The following is a 17,409-nucleotide window of genomic DNA, read 5'->3' as shown; positions in this document are numbered from 1 at the left end:
TGATAAGAAGCACAATCCTTACCCTATTCAGATATATCCTAGCACCTCTGGTAGAAAAATTATGCGTTTATCAACTGAGACTCATTTTGAAGGCACAACACAAACCAGAAATTTTATTACTACCCATTTTGGTAAAATCAAATATAAATACGTATATTGGTTGTGCCTTCATAATTTATCTTTGACTTATTCAAAGTTTAAGTTAATTTAAAGCTCATAGTAATTCTTTCGTGAGTGTTAATTAACTCAAATATGATAATGAACGTTAGACAAACGAGCAAGTACTAAAAATAAAAAAAAACAGTATTGAGTCTAAAATCTGATCTTTGAGATCAAATTTATATAATAAGTGATGCTAAGTAGTATGGCACCAAAGTTGATTATTTTCTTCTAAAATAGTAAGTGTAAAAATACTGTAACAAATAAAAGTAAAAATATAAAAAAAGTGCTAACCATGAATCAGGGTGCAAATAAAAAATTAAAAGCACAAATTTTTCATTAAGAATTAGCGGTTAGGTACATTTTAAGAAGCCTAGGGTTATGGCAGTACAACCATTGAAGTTAAAAATATTAAATTAATTTACAACCTCTGCGGAATATAGACAAAATTGTTTATTCATTGCGTTCAGAGGGTGAACATAATTGTACTAGGTCGTCTCCAAATTTCAATTTTTACAATATTTTGGAGTACTTACAAAAAGCTTTTGACATAGTACAACATGTTTTGTAAATCCGACATATTGAACTATTAAAAGTGTCTTTTTCAGTTGTGTTATTAATGTTTGTAGGGTACAGCATGCCTTCAAGTCGTTCAATGATAAAACAATACCTATTTACCTATAGAGAGGCAAATTAACAATACAGAATAAGCATTTAGCGAGCGGTGAAAATAGTTGGAACAAGATAAAAAAAAACATTCTAACGCATAGACAAACAATCTCGTACAAACAAAGCGTTTTATAACATTTTCCATAATTATCGAACAAACTTGACCCATATACAGGGCGTTCCAAAATGGTTATGCTAAGCCGAAACGGGAGGACTCGAGGGTTATTCTGAACAACTTTTGTTTTAAGAGTTTTGAGAATTTGCGAAAATAAAACTTCATCCACTACTATTGAGAGATTTTTTTCGCGGATTTCCAAAAGTCGTAGAACAAAAGTTGTTTAGTATGATCCCCTGAGTCATCTTATTTACGTCTTACTATACCTATATACCACTTTTGCAACAATCGTGGGTAAAATTCTCTAATCGCCCCATAGATGGCGTTGTAAGTGCAGCGATCACAAGATTTTAGAACCTCCGTTAACGTTGCGTATCCTATCAACTGTCACTGTCAAAATGTAAGGCAAATTTGTTAGTTCCAAAAGTTACCACGTTGGCGCTGTTCTTTTTCTATGTATCGTACAATGGTAGGGGCTTATCATCCGCTGCACTTCTGCGAAAGCGATTGTGAGTCTATGCGTAATTTCCGAGTGCATGTAATACTTTGTCTACAGTGTGCGAATCACGAATATTGTCGACTCCAGTCGTTAGGTAATTCTACAGGAGTTTGTATGCGTTTTATTAGTTTCTAACGTTACCGACAGGGGCGCTGATCAAGTCCTATCGACTAATAAACTCTGTTTTGTTATCTCAGATAGATTCTGACCGGTTTATCGACTGTCGATTGTCCCGCGATTAAGTGACGTATCGTTCTATTGGCGGGACAATCGACCTTTGATGAACCATTCAGAATCTGTCAATTAAGTATCTGAGATTAAGCCCCAGTTTCACCATACTCTGTTAAATCATAACAATGGATTAGCTGTTGACTTTTGACACATCTGTCAAGAATTAAATATTGCGATTACGTATACATTGATGACATTACAATGTAACAGGGGTGTTAATGATCTAACAGACTATGATGGAACTAGGCCTAAAAACAGACTTTACAGTGGAAAATATTCATGAACGTCACACTTCACAAGGACTAACAAGGCTACGTACAGGTTAAAGCTCGCGACAGGTTGTGTCTCCCCACTGCGTTACAGTATGGCGCAGCGCTTCTTCTTGCGCCCGCTGTCGGAGTTCTTCACGTGGATCCGCTCGGCTTCTTGGAACTTACGCACTAGCCTGGAATGAAGAGGTAAATAATTAGTAGAAGCCAACCAGCTCCTTAGTACAGTAGTACAAGTTTTTATACTTTACGAAAACTATGACAGCAAATTGAAGTGGAAGTGGCCAAGCATAAATGCCGAAGAACCGATAACCGGGGTAAAGGAGTGCTCTAGTGCAGACCACGAAACTTAGACAGGTAGCTATCGTCTGTTGTTGCATTTATCGAGAGAATCCTATGTCTAGCAGTGAACGATTACGGTTTGATTATGACAGTTACCAATAGCCTTGGAGGAAATCCATGTCTTGCAGTGGCAGTAAAAATGTCTTTACTTGTGGCTACTGACAGCAATTCATTTGGAATCTGGCAATTGCAGTTTGCTTGTATGCAATTTGGCGTTGGAATGCTGCTAGTCTGTCTAGAGAATACGTGGGAATAAGGACTATATCCCCTCAGTACTGACCTGACGAGCTCATGGAAGGCCTGGTCCACGTTCATCCTGGCCTTGGCGCTGCACTCGATGTACGGCACCTTCAGCTGCCGCGACAGCGCCTGCGCCTCTTCTAGCGTCACCTGGAGGGGGGTGGGGAGGGGTGAGGAGTGATACAGACGCGAGCAATGAAAAGGTTGAACATGTCATTGACGTTGCATGGCACTAGAACTTTTTCATTGCAAGAGTAAATTAAAAAACGCAAGAATAAAATTGAGAATTAACTCTAAAGCACGCCTTCCGACTCCCGCCTTCTTACTTGTCTTGCCATTGCATCGAAAGAAGAGAGAAGTAAGAACGCGGGAGTCTTCAAAGATCAACAATATCACTTTCATAGACTTCTTATCACGGGTTGTTTAGATTCTTTGAACAAAAGTTGTTCAGAATGACCGTTTGGTTCACCCACTTTTGGCTTACAATGCCATTGGAGAAATAAGTAATTTAAAGAATATATAAAAGTTTACGAGTAAGTACACACTTATTTTTGAAAGCGCTGTTTTTACAGTTGACTCATGTGCATGCGATAAGATAGTTTCTTTCTGAGCATGATCTACAGGTTGGGATGATAACTATGATGGTATTCATTATGCGAATGATTACATTTCTCTACATATTTATGATGGTTGCTGAATACCTACTGGTAATTTATTAAGTGCAATCATGCAAATCATACACATCGTTACGTATTTATCGGATTGGACTACAGTTATTGTTTCAATCTTGATCGAATCAAATAGCTTTTGTACAGGTATTAACGGTGGCAGGTCAGTCACACTAGTCGCCCTGCTACAGCCGCCATTACATGCACAATTACTGCCATACTCAGCAGAGGCATTAAAAAAATATTTATTTAAGCTAATGAATGATCTGCCGTATTCAGAGTCGCGTAACTCTGAATACGGCAGGTACGCTAATTTTCAGAAAGGAACTTTAAGGTATAATTGCCTTTAAAAATATTGTAGACTTGTATTAACAGTATACGGACAGAAAGAGACGACATTATCTTAAAGTTCCTTTCAGCTACTCAGTCTTCAAACTCACCGCCCGCTGCGTCTCCAAATCCGCCTTATTCCCCACCATCAGCATAGGGAACTCATCTCTATCCTTCACCCTGAGTATCTGGCGGTGGAACTTGTACAGCTCGTCGAAGCTGGCGCGGTCGCACACGGAGAACACGAGCAGGAAGCCCTCGCCCGAGCGCATGTACTGCTCGCGCATCGCGCTGAACTCCTCCTGCCCCGCCGTGTCCAGGACTGCGGGGGGAGGGGGTCAGAGGATACTAATACGGACACATGAATATAGCATCACACATACTATAGCGACTCTAGCTACTTGGTCAGCGGATACTATGAATATGTTAGGAAGCGCTGCTTAATTCTTGAAAAGGGGGTATTCTAGGTCCGTAAGTGGCTGCGCCTAGCTGCAATTTTGACCCATCTATCGTGATTGCATACTCGGAACCGTCTGCGTTGGGGGTCAGAGGATACTCAAGTGATTTTGCTCTTACCGTTAAGTGAGAAAAACTTCTTGAGTCTAGATGTGTACCCCGATCTCAAACTCACATGCTGCTCAAGCACATTCACATAAAAAATGCTACACAGAACACGTCCCCGGATTTAGCTGAACAGATGTAGCTGGACCCTTCATCATCAGGGATCGCTATTTTAAAAACTCCGCCTGTATACTTTTAGGCGCAGGCGACCGTACTTACATTGTACCCATTCAAAAACGGCGATACGGCTCGCGACCTATAACGTAAGTACAGCGAAAAGCTGACCTCTGACTCTCACATCGGGAATTACGGGAGTGTGTATAATATTAATTTAATATTATAATATTATGATGTATGTACCTATGTACATATTGTAAGAAGTAGTCTATTAACCATGGATATAGCCGCTAACGCGCCAAGGTGCAGTAAACCAAGGAACACTGTACTAACTAAATAAAGGTTGCGATTTAGGTCTCGTTACTTCGGTTTTGGTAAAACTAGTACCGTCTGCAATACGGCGACACGAGCTTCGACAAAATTTTGACACTCGAATTTGACAAGGTTCTAGTGCATTATCAATTTTCGGAACATTGTAGATAACATGGAGAGCTTTACATAGAATCATACTCGTAGAACAACGAGGTCTACAACCACAGAAATATTGATTTATCTTGGGACCTCATTCAGTGTACTTTAAAAACATTACGAATATTTCAAGTAAGTATGTAAGTTGAGTAAGCTATGTCCTTCATACTGCCCAGCGAGAACAATTTCCAAGTAATGTACTGGAGAGGAAACCCAAATACGAAATTAATTAAAACTTAGTTTTATATGGCAAATGTTTTCCGAGAACAATACGCATGCTTTCGTCGAAAATGGGCAAACCTTGACCCAGTTACCTAAAGGCCGAAACACAGAATCGCCAACGCAAATAAACACATAGCATTAGGTACTGGTGAGTGAGCACACATGTGTGAACTATGTTGGGAAATAGAACCTTTTCTGTCGGCCCTTATGTATAGATAAGTTTCTTGCCTCGATTCAATGACACCATAGTTTAGGCAGTAGCAAACCCACTTCTGTTGCATGGGCCGTGGGTTTGAATCCCACCCAGGGCGTATAATCTGTGTGGTGAGCTCTTTTGTATGTCTGGATGTTCTAATATGTATGATGGATCTGATCTAATAAATAAGTTTCCACTGGCAAGGCGAGATGGGGTTTTCGTCTAATTAGTCTTTAATGGTTTGATTTTTTCAGGGTTTTTTTTCGATACACACAGAGATAAGCCATTTTTTATTTTAAAAATACAAACAATTAGCTATTCTGAATTATACTTCTAAATGGTGTAACCCACATATTGAATACTCTAAACAAATTATGTAAGTATTCGTTTTTTATGTACTAATACACCTACTCTAATCCCACTATAGCCTACACTTACAAAGTACTTACAAAAACAACAGATGGCCTTTTTACTTATACATTTTAAGATAAAGAGTACTGAACATGAGAGGTGGTAGCTCAGTTGGGTAATCGGCCACTTCTCTCACCAGCAGATTCAAATCCCATCTCTGACATGTAAATACCAATGAGTTGTTTGAATTTAAGTACAATATAGAAGTATACCGTTACTCTTACAGTGAAGGAAAAACATCATGAGAAAACTTGCATATCTAGATTTAGCACATCTAGATATTATTATGTGAACCCACCAACCCGCAGTGGACGAGTGAAGGCAGAATAGACCTGTTGCAGATATGCCCAAAGGTTCAATTACAGTGAATGAGGTGTAGGTACTAATATATCCCCACAGAATAGAATAGAGTATGTAGTAAACTTGTTTTTCATTATGAGATTAAAATTTCAAATTTTATTAACTATACCTTGTTTCACGGGGAAAGACATCAGATACAAACAAAAACTACCCTTATCCGAATGTAATAAGGGTCCTCTCAGATGTCTTTCCTCGTAAAAAAAGGTATTGGTAGTAAGTAAATGTTTTTTGATTAATATTATGTCTTTACTAACTTCTTCTTGTGTGATGATGATTCATCTTGTGGATGTCTTTTATGTGTGATGATGAATAACAACAAGTTATTTGCAATCACCAAGTACAGTAACTAGGCCTAACAACTCTTGTTTCTGAGCATCTACTTGAGGCTAACAAATAGAGTACTTACTGTCCAATTTAGCGGGCACATCATCGATGACACACTGTTTTGTGTAACTGTCCTCAATGGTCGGGTCATAATCTGTCACGAAGTAGCTCTGGAACATAAAACAGTGGTCTATCAGTCATATACGGGCCAGTGGGCGGCAAAGCATCTGCCCAAACCTTGACATACAACCAAACACCTATTTGAACATCAAATGGCAAAGCTGCAGCTAACAGATGGTATTTTAAGCGGTAGGCGGATATATTAAAAGGTTTTTTTTATAGGTAAAAGAGTAAGAATAAACCAGCATATGATTCGTAGGCGTACCAATAACCTAATAAGGTGTAAACTTACCTGAATGAACTGTATTGTGATCGCACTTTTCCCTACACCGCCGCCGCCGACCACTACTAATTTATATGTCTGCGCTTGGTTTGGTCTCTCTCCTCCTCTGGACATGATGAATTTGTTGATAAAACTTGATTAAATAGCAATTTTAATATAAAAATAGTCCAATTTCTATGGGTTGGATGACACAGCGACGGAAAATAATTTCACGCTCCGTTTCGCACGGTTTTGTTGAATCGTATAGCGTAGCGTAGTAGGATGTCAAAAACTATCGCTTAATTAAGTAGGATTAATTTTAGATCAGTAGGTAAAAGGTATAAAAAACACAGAATTTGTTTGTTTAAGAAAATTTCAGGTCATAATAATTATTATCTTCGGAAAAAATAACGATTTAAATTTGAAGGGAACTTTAATTTTTTGTATACCGGAACGATCATTTTAATAAAGTTGCCATATATAAAAAAACTACCATACAATAGGGAGTTTTAGCTGTCTATATTTAAAGAGTACTTAACTAAATACAGTGCAGTTGATACCTAAACTTTCTCTCATACCACCGCCGCCACCGCTCACCGTCTTTTTACCCGACTACAGTGAAGCGAAAAGGAGGGTTATGATTTTTCTAGCTTCTATTTATAAATTTAAGTCCCTTTTTGGTCCCTTCAGCAGGACACAGGCATGTTTTACTGTTTACCCGGCTATATCAATTTAGAATACTAGCAATATTATTAAAAACCTAAAATGTCAATGTCAAATAGTGTAGTAGTGTGTAGTTGTCAATGTCAATGTCAAACACTGTCAAAGTTAGGGAACGGTTGTTGTGTGGGGTTTGTTTATTTTTTGTAATTTAATTTTAGTCGTTAAAACATAGACCATGTTTTCTACGAGTTCACAACGAAAAGCGTGGACATTCAGTGACGAGGGCGAGCTGGCTCGTCTGCGGGAGAAGCACAACTTGGAATACATCTCGCGTCATGGCACGCAGGTCGACGAGTTCCAGAGGTACAACTACTTCCTGTCTCCAGACGAGGAGAGACTCTTGCTGCGGCAGTACGAGCTCCATCTCAAGGAGTTCTGCAAGAGATTCAGCCCCCCCATGCCGAAGGGAGTCGTCGGGACCGCCTTCCATTACTTCAAACGCTTCTATCTGTACAACTCATCAATGGACTACCACCCTAAAGAGATATTAGCCACGTGCGTGTACCTGGCGTGTAAAGTCGAAGAGTTTAACGTGTCTATCGGCCAATTTGTAGCCAACATCAAAGGCGACAGAGAAAAGGCCTCAGATATCATCCTAAATAATGAACTGCTGCTAATGCAGCAACTGAACTATCACTTGACAATCCACAACCCGTTCAGGCCTGTTGAAGGCTTCCTCATTGACATCAAGACGAGATGTTCTCTTGCCAATCCAGAAAGACTGAGGGGAGGCATAGATGAGTTCTTAGAAAAAGTGTTCTTGACTGATGGATGCCTGTTGTATGCTCCGTCTCAAATTGCATTGGCAGCGGTTCTTCATGCTGCCAGCAAGGAGCAGGAGAACTTGGACCGTTACGTCACGGACATGCTGTTCCATGAGGCTGGACCAGACAAGCTAGCCGTGCTGATCGAGGCTGTCCGTAAAATACGCTCCATGGTGAAAATGGTAGAGAGCCCAGCCAGGGAGCGAGTACGACTTATAGAGAAGAAACTAGACAGATGCCGCAATCAAGAGAATAATCCAGACAGTGAGATATACAAGAGACGTATGAGAGAGGCTCTAGATGATGATGACTTGCCTCGGGGCTCCAGCCGAATGTCTCTGGACACCAGCGGGGTCACAGCGGTCCTATCTCCATCTGCGTCATAGCATAAAGTACAGTTGTTGATTTGATTTTGACCAAACATTGACTTAAAATGCAAATTGATAACTTATTCTTATTAACCAGATGATAAAACTATGTATAACTAGGTGATAAAAAATAAAGACTATTTTACTGCATAAGTATGTTTTTTATTAAAATACTTAACATGGTTATAATATACTTACAAACTATTCATATAAATGAACCCGATTGATATTCATACTAATAATGTAATAATAGGTAGATAGTTAAGATTAAATAAGCCACATGAAATGCCATTTTAATTATTAAAGAACACTTATTTGGTAGGATAGTTAAGCATGTACCTATAATACCTACAATGTTTTACACTTTATTTTTACAAAAGTATTCCATAACACGTATAATTCTTACTGCACTAGCCGTAACAAGCTTATCTATGAGTTTTCCTAAATGCCATATGAAATGATTTAATTTATTTGTGATGCGGTTGTCAAAGACGCGTAGTTTCGTGCTTTCATGATTTCTGGCATAGAAGAAGTCTCTCTGCTTCTTTCTGAAAAATAAAACCATATTGTACCACATTTGTCGAAAAACCGGTACAAGGAGCAGTAGACCAACCACGAGTTGACTATGTAAAAAGGATAAAAATAGATCGTTTGGTAGGACCTATTGTTATTATAAAACGTTAAGCACGCCGTAACACCTATATAATTATGATGTAAGGATTGTATGAATCATCATCATGGCCCATGACGTGACGTCCTGAATGGTTTAGGCCTAGTCCACCAGTAAAATTAACGTGGTGTGGGACACCCTCTAACCGAGTCTCCCGCTGCCGCTGGACCATAGAGATTGATAGCCGGCAGTGATTATAAGATAAATACTGAGAACAGAGTATTGTGGCGCCTTGGGACTAGATTTCCAACGATGGATAATAAATTACGGCATAGTTATTATGATTACGATTAACTGTATAACATTATAATTCATTCTATGGTAAGTACTCACCTGAATCAATCTATAAATGGCGGCCATTGCGTTTTCATTATTTCTGCAACCGTTGAAAGGAGTGGTATTACTTCCGGTTCCGGATCTTTTCCCGCCTCCCCAACTTGACGTAAACGTCAGTTGCGCCTCACTGACGATCACCAAACAAGCCAGTAGCACGAAGAGGAAACTTATTTTGTGCATTTTGAGAATAGAAACTTTTTACTTGGTCTGAAACTTTTTGTTAGCTCAATTAACTGGCTGACTAGAAGAGTTTGATGCTTGTTTTAATGGTGCAAGGCTTTTATACATCCGTGAAGAGGGAAATTACTTGCGTCAGAAGTAAATGAAATGAAGCCATATCGTCCAAGTTTTTATTAAATAGCGTGTCCTAGATGTCCCTTTGTTAATGAAATAAAATAGTTAACATATCTATAAATAAGTGCCTCTCTATCTAAATGTATAAAAATAGAAACGCCTAACTACATCCTAACTATGCATAATATATGAAGAGGCTCACTTGAACTATACAAAATTTCCAAGGTGGATTCTGATAGCCAGGTAGTATTTCCTATACTACTGAACTACTTAGGTTAGATAACCTAAGTAGTTAAGTACCTACATCAAGTCTCTAACTCCCTCGATCTTATTGTATAGTTATATGTACCTATACCTACTCTTAGGTTTACCATTAAAATGGGTGTGTCTAAATTATATTTCCATGATTTAAAAAAATATATAGGTATATATTTCCATGTTTGGTTAAGTTAGGGATGGACAACTAATGTCCGAAAAGTTAAATGATCCATGCTGTCGGATGGGCATGTAGTTAAGTACTTACTTAAAGCAGTTGGTTCTGCGCCTAGCTCTCTTCATCTTCAGTGCATTTTCATTAGTGTCGGGCATCCGATCTATTTTGTAACGATTTGTCAAAACAGTAGAAATCATTTCTTCGGGCCATTATATATCCTGTTGTCTCTATCATAAGGGGATGAGAGACAACAGGATATCGTCATCATAATAATAAAGGTACAAAAGTGTATAGCTACTTATGAAGCTGACTGTACTTGTACATAGGTAGGTAGATACTGGGGAAGAAAAAAGCTCGACACGAGTAGACTTGGCTGTTTATTTTTCCCGCGTTGTTCAAAGGTTTCTTATGATTGTCCAGAAACCATGCAAGGCGGGAAGATAATTAATGACGTATTTCTCGCAATATAAAAGGATCCCCCGCCTTCGCTGTGTCATCATTCCCGTTTCTTTCTCTGTTGAGAGTGTAGTGAAAATTAAAGACCTAGTAGAAAATGTTTCGCGCCTTTTTCGTGTTTTTCTGCGTGGCGGCCATGTTGGTGTTGGCAGACGCGCAGCTGACGTTTACCCCAAATTGGGGAAAACGGTCGCTAAATGTTGGCGGTCCCGGAAACGACATGTGCAACCCTGGCGAGACTCTCATTGCGATTTACAAACTCATTGAAGTAAGTTTAATTTACTTTAACCCCTAAACGTCCTATAACTTTTCTATGAATAAGGAGGTTAGTATTTTTTTGTACTAAGTTTAATAAGGCGCCTCGCCCACTGCTAGAGTCGAGGCGACGTCGCGGTGGCGTCGCATCAGCTTTAAGTTAAGGCACAGGGAATGAAGTTCTCGCCTCGCCTGCACCTCGCCTGCGACGCTATTCCGCCTTGGCTTCTTCAGTAAGCGTCGACCTGGGCTCGCATACAAAAAATATAAGTACCTACCTACTTAGGGAAGACGCGCCTCTTTGTTGCCTTTACTCTTGTGCAGTGAGCGGAGGCCCTAAAACATTCAATATCGACTACTCTTAGCTCTATGTCTATAGTCTATTATCTATAGCTATGTACCTAAGTAGGGCCTAAACCAGAGGCGCGAGCATAGGATTCGATACTATATTCGAATACACACGAAGGGTCGCTTTTACCAAACGCTAAACGTATTTAAATCGAATTCTTAATACATTTTGTACTAACTGACAGACGTATGACAGGCTACTAAATACGTTTAGCGTTTGGTGAAATTCCACCTAACATGGAAAAAACAAATGCCACTTTTGGAACTAACAAATTTGCCTTACATTTTGACAGTGACATTTGACGATACGCAACGTAAACGGGGGTTTCGAATCCTGTGCTCGGGCAACAGAGTGCTCCTATAGTTTATAGTAAAGAGTGACGTAGTGTACCATAATGAAATGAAATGAAATATTTATTTAAGTATACAGGATAAGTTATTCAAAAAATATCACTAGCCCTACACTAGGATACCCTGTGTTGTGGGGGGTAAGTAATACGAGGTATAAAAACGAATGGTATAACATTCACAAGGTATACGCCCATATGATATAAATTTATTAAGTATAACGATCACTGTGCATAACAAACGAAAGGCATAATTACTAAATACATAATTTCGTAAAGAATAACGTTCAAAAAGTATAATTTCAATTGATATAACGATTAAAATGCATAACGTTTATAATATATAACGTTTATAACATATATTCTACAACGGATATAATTATCATTATGTATAATGCACAAAAAGTATAGAAGATTGTCGTATCGTATTTTCATTATCATTGATGTTATGTGGGGGGAACGCTCCGCTCCGCTTCGCTGCGCTCTGCTTTGGTTTCGACGAACATGTGCACCTAACACGCTCCTCCTCGCTTTGCTCGTCGTCGCACCTATCTTTAGGTTTTGGTACTAGGGGTTTTGACATTATTATTATTATTGACGCTGTGTGGGGAGACGCTCCGCTCCGCTTCGCTGCGCTCCGCTTTGGTTTCGACGAACATGTGCACCTAACACGCTCCTCCTCGCTTTGCTCGTCGTCGCACCTATCTTTAGGTTTTGGTGCTAAGGGGTTTGACGGTGTTTGGTAATTAAACACAGATTATGTTATTGTATGTTAGTATGTTTTATGAACTGTATACTAAATGATAGTATATATTTTAAACGGTATACGTAATGTATGTTATACGAATTGATATTAGTCCTCGTAAGTATTATATATTTTGATATTATATAAAATGTACGTTTTACCAATTGAATCTTATACCTTATGAAAATATAGATTTTGTTGTTATACGTAACGTTCATTATATGTTGTGAACGTTATTAATGTGAAATTATACATTTCGTTTTTATACGTCGCAATACGCACCCGTTGTGGGTACTAGTCTCTTCCGATATTGTGCAATATAACTACTTACTTATAACTAAATCCAGCAATCATTAAAAATCGTGAATTACTAATTAACTCAGCGAATAGGAAGTTAATATTACATTGTTAATAAAACGTCCGATACACCTTTGGCAGTGGACTGAAAAATTATCTGACTTTTCACCACGGTAACCCAATAGGCGGTGATAGCTCAGATGGGTACCTACCGGCGGTGATTGGCATCTCACAACCCAGGGGGATCACTCTATATGACATAGGAAAAATAAATACATGCTTTTCCACATTAGAAAAAGCAACACAAATTTAGGGCAATTTTCTCCACTAAACAGGATGTGTAGATCTTTTAATACAGTCACCAAAGAAACGGATATCTGCATATCTCAGAGGCTTCCAGTTTTCAAAAAGGAACTGATGCGGTTGTTATAGTCACATGTTGGAAGCTACATATTATTTTAAATGTTCAAATATTTATTTTATTTTATCAATTAATTATTTTTAATCAATCTATCAATTTCAATGTAAATTCAAATTATTTATTGCCAATTAATGTTATTTTAATAGTGTTTCAATGCAATTATACTTTTTTATAATTTAAATGTAAATTATTAAGGCTCTAATTTATACTTAATTTATATTTGATTTGTACTTTTTTATAATTTAAATGTAAATTATTAAGGCTTTAACTTTAAAAATCTAATTTAATTATTACTTATAATGCATGCTGTATTCGCCTGTTATTGAAGATGCATTTATCATTTAACTACTGTATTTTTATTAAGCATGAATTTAATGTAATCTTTGTTGGCGAATCATATATAAATAAATAAATAAATATGACGAAAAACTAAGTTTCGGTGCGCTGCTGCGTAGGCCACGACTATCTCGTTGTATTACATACATACACTCACGCCTTGTACTAATATACTCCCTTGCGGGGTAGGCAGAGGTGCATTGCTGCACCCACTTTTCGCCAGAGCGTTATGTTAGTCCCAATGTAATAGGGGGCGGGCCTATTGCCATTTTGCGGGCACACCCAAGACCCGAGAACAAATATCTGTATTTAAACAAATATCTGCCCCAGCCGGGAATCGAACCCGGGACCATCGGCTCAGTAGTCAGGGTCACTAACCACTACGCCATTCGGTCGTATCTCGTTGTATTAAATATGCCAATTGCACAGCAGCTCTCGTTCGTTCGTTTTTCGTCAGTATAGAGAAGCCCTCCTGATGCGGGTCCGAAATAGTCCGAATTCCAATATGTGTGCGAGTGTGTGTATCTTCAGTATTTAACGTAGGTAAGTACCTACGTTAAATGTCTTAATGTCTCTCTAATGTCTGTCTAATGGCCAAGTGGCCTACCTCTGCCATACTTAAGTAATATTAACCTAGGAGGATAAACATGTAGGTAGCATATTAAGTATACTATGTATATTTATTATGTGTATTATGTTCTGTGGGGTTACTACCACGTTACTACAGACAACGAACGAACGAACGAGAGCTGTCATGTATGATAGGTATGTAGAGTTGATAGCGTGTACAGTGCCACAAACTTAATTGTTCCGGTGACAGCTCACGTAAATGTGTAATATTTCTTCATTCTATAAGATTTTAAGTTTGCCAGTAGTCGTAATTCGCTCTTGTGGTTTCAATAAACCCATCTAATCTATATCAATATATAATTCATTAGTAAATAATGAGATATGGATCAATTTAGTTTGCTCTCAACGGAACAGATAAGTTTGTCGCACTATAACTAGCTCTCCGAAGTTTAGAAGAAAAGAAACTCGGGAGCCAAGACACTGATGTCGATTTTGAAGCGATGTCAAACTATGTTTTGACAGTGGATAATGAGATTTACGAAAACAGAATTTAAAGAGTGTGTGCTCTGAATCGACATCACTGTCTCGTTGCATTAAACATTTCGACCCCCCTGGTAGAATTTTCCAATTGTTACAACTTATTTATAATAACTGATACTTACCTGTCTATAACTGATACTTACCTGTCTACTTCTAAAAAGTCTATTAATTTACTTTCAGACCGAAGCTGAGAAGATGCTAGCCTGCCAGCAGAAGTGAAGACACGGACCACGGCTCTAGGACAAGATTAGGTGCACCCGATTGATATTATTACAAATAAAACGGAATAAAACAATTCATGATAGATGAGTATACATTTATTAACCATTCCATCCGTGATGCCCATTGCTTCTTGGAACAGTAGGTAGTGTCCATTGATGCTTGTAGATAACCGAAGTCCAAGTCCAAGGAAACCCGATTTGTCCGATTCCGTATGTAGCTCGTCGCTTAAATTTAGGTTTTATACGTATTTTAATCATACCTACATCTACCTACTTATAATAACTGTACTCCACATACGGTGTAGCAAATTGGGTATAGAAAGTGTTAGACAGAAATGCCATTGCACACAAATAATTGTAATTTAATTTAAAATACCTAGGTAGGCAGATGGTCAAAGATTAAATTCGTTTTTGTCCTGTATAGGTACCTAAATCGAAATCCAGTTGACTTTATCCTTATCCCCTTGTAATTTAAACATCATATCGTAAGTCATTAACTCATTACATATACTTAATATTTATAAAACAATACTTTTAAAGAACATATTTTATCTAATAGGTATAGATGTATAGGAAGGTACCTATTCAAAATTATTAGGTTAAAATTATTGTATTTTACATAAATGATTATTTATTTATTATTTATTTAATAAAAATTCTTTCGCTTTCTCGTCAATGGTTTGTGGCAAACAATGTTACTTTTATAAAAGGTGAATCCGATCCGATATGTTTGTTTTATGTCCATTTTCAACAGGTAACTCTAGCAGCCGAGGACTAGGTAAATAGGTAATCGACTTTAATTTTTCATTTAATAGTGGATCTTGTCATATTTTGTTTGTTGGTATAGATTTAGGTGATAATTGAACCAATTATTGCTTTTTATGCATCACCAACGAAAACTGCCTGGCGCCAGCTAAATACCCACTTAAAGTTTAAAGTGCTTAACTATTTCAATTTTTGGATAGAGCAAATGGATGTCTATAAGTAGTAATGATAAACCTATGACCATTCTCATACCACCTAGGTTTATTTTAAGATACGCAACCTCACATAATGACAATGATGTGCCAGTAGGTTGTCGTGCTTTTTATGTTAAATTGTTACTCTAAAAAGTAACGATCGTCATCACAGCCCAATAATTCCACTAAGAAGGTTCTAGGTATGCGAAATGATAAAGAGGTGAGTTTATTATTATGATCACAAGAAAAAAAATACTTATTATGATTAATACTCGTTCCGTGATACCTACAAATTTATTTAAGTTTTATTTAAATTAAAAATTAAATAATAAGTATAATTTAAGTACTTATCTAATTTCTGAACGAAACCCACATTACTTAAAAATACGGCGACGGAAACGGAAGGTTTTGCCTTGACACAAGATGGCTGCCCAAAAGGTAGTCTAGTATTATAATTTTCGAACACAGCGTTAGTGATAGGTATTACTTATTTAATCAGTTAAATGGTGAGTCTTCGGTAAGTATTCCACTAATAATCACAAATCATCAAAGTAAATTTATCACTGGGTATTCCACTTTTAATTCGCTTGAATACTCTTGAACTTAACCTAGGTAGCCATATTTAAACAACAAATACATATTTTAGATGGTGTTCTATGCAATAATAACATTGATGAGGGGTGGTAAGACAATTTGGCAAATAATTAAGGAATGAATGAATAGTGCTTTATTACTAGTGTGCTAGTAGTAGTGCCAGCAGCTCAAATATTTGTGTGTGTGACACTGTTGTAGATTGTATAAATCTTTACCCCCTTATTCATAGAAAAGTTACAATACGTTTTAACTAATAAACTGTTTTGTCCCTCTCTGTCAAAGAACAAATTGTTCTTTGTTGGAGAGGGACAAAACAGTTTATTAGTTAAAACGTTTTGTAACTTCTCTATGAATAAGGGGGTAAGGGTGTAACTTATTTGTAGAATTTGTAAATTTCATACCATGTAAATAATATGCCAGCAGTTAAACTTCTCACTCAGACATGATTGTGAAGTAAGTAGCTCATAACACCCATCAAATACATAACAAATACAGAATAGATATACTTATATAACGTAAACATCTCCATGGAATCTCTATAATATATTTTATATTACTGGACAAATAGATAAATAATAAATCCTTCATAAACAATCTATGTAAACAGTAGATAATAAAAACAATTGAAGGAGGTTAACTTGATCTGATGATGATTGTAACAGTAAGTTACGCATAAAGTACTTATTTACAATGATGATAAAAGTATATAGAATATCGAAATTCGTGAAATAATTTCTTCTAAAGTACATAAAACTGTACATGAGCGTCGCAGGTGTCATGTTGTTTTATAGATAGGCCGAGTATTTACACATTTTTAATTACAATAATCTAAACAAATTGTGTGGGTATCTATGTGCATGCTTTGAATTTTAACTACTTCTACATACAATGGGCCAAAGGGTTGTGTGAAAGGACTATCGCTGACATTCTGTTTTTATCGCTCTAATTTGGTAGACTCACAAAAATTTTCATATTCTTATAATAATATAATAATGTCTGTCATATCTTGGTGTTTTACCTCTCAGCCCTTTGACTCAATGTTTAGCAAGTGGGACTAAAAGTTTGTGCTCGTTTCTTATTTAATCGTAGAAGAAACGAGATACTTTTATAATTCCTACTATGCTATTTAAATTTACTGTTACCTATTAGACAGTGATTAAACAGTATAG

At 37.3% G+C, this 17,409-nt stretch overlaps 2 protein-coding genes across 2 annotated transcripts; one reads left to right on the top strand and one right to left on the bottom strand.

Moving 5' to 3' along the window:
* Nucleotides 1-1,862: 1,862 nt before the first annotated feature.
* On the bottom strand, nucleotides 1,863-6,795 carry LOC105395147 (ras-like protein 2). The gene is made up of 5 exons (XM_048622245.1): nucleotides 6,594-6,795; nucleotides 6,264-6,351; nucleotides 3,633-3,844; nucleotides 2,565-2,674; nucleotides 1,863-2,118 (listed from the first exon to the last, which is right to left on the bottom strand). Exons 1-5 carry the CDS (start codon nucleotides 6,696-6,698, stop codon nucleotides 2,031-2,033), a joined length of 603 nt encoding a protein of 200 aa, XP_048478202.1. The 5' UTR covers nucleotides 6,699-6,795; the 3' UTR covers nucleotides 1,863-2,030.
* A 572-nt stretch (nucleotides 6,796-7,367) lies between these two features.
* Nucleotides 7,368-8,571, top strand: LOC105386385 (cyclin-H). Its single transcript, XM_011556936.3, has one exon. The coding sequence runs from the start codon at nucleotides 7,462-7,464 to the stop codon at nucleotides 8,434-8,436; it is 975 nt and encodes a 324-aa protein (XP_011555238.1). The 5' UTR covers nucleotides 7,368-7,461; the 3' UTR covers nucleotides 8,437-8,571.
* The last annotated feature ends 8,838 nt before the right edge of the window (nucleotides 8,572-17,409 follow it).

Source organism: Plutella xylostella, chromosome 7 (assembly GCF_932276165.1).
Source record: "Plutella xylostella chromosome 7, ilPluXylo3.1, whole genome shotgun sequence".
Classification (NCBI taxonomy): Eukaryota; Metazoa; Arthropoda; class Insecta; order Lepidoptera; family Plutellidae; genus Plutella; species Plutella xylostella.
Note: the sequence above shows the minus strand (reverse complement) of the source record. Positions and strands in the feature narration are given on the sequence as shown.

Excerpts from the sequence above, each read along its gene's own strand:
- LOC105395147 (XM_048622245.1), bottom strand. The coding sequence starts at position 6,698 with ATGTCCAGAGGAGGAGAGAGACCAAACCAAGCGCAGACATATAAATTA. Across the intron at positions 2,675-3,632 it reads ATTTGGAGACGCAGCGGGCG|GTGACGCTAGAAGAGGCGCA; the intron begins GTGAGTTTGAAG and ends ACCCCCCTCCAG. Across the intron at positions 2,119-2,564 it reads GCCTTCCATGAGCTCGTCAG|GCTAGTGCGTAAGTTCCAAG; the intron begins GTCAGTACTGAG and ends TCTTCATTCCAG.
- LOC105386385 (XM_011556936.3), top strand. The coding sequence starts at position 7,462 with ATGTTTTCTACGAGTTCACAACGAAAAGCGTGGACATTCAGTGACGAG.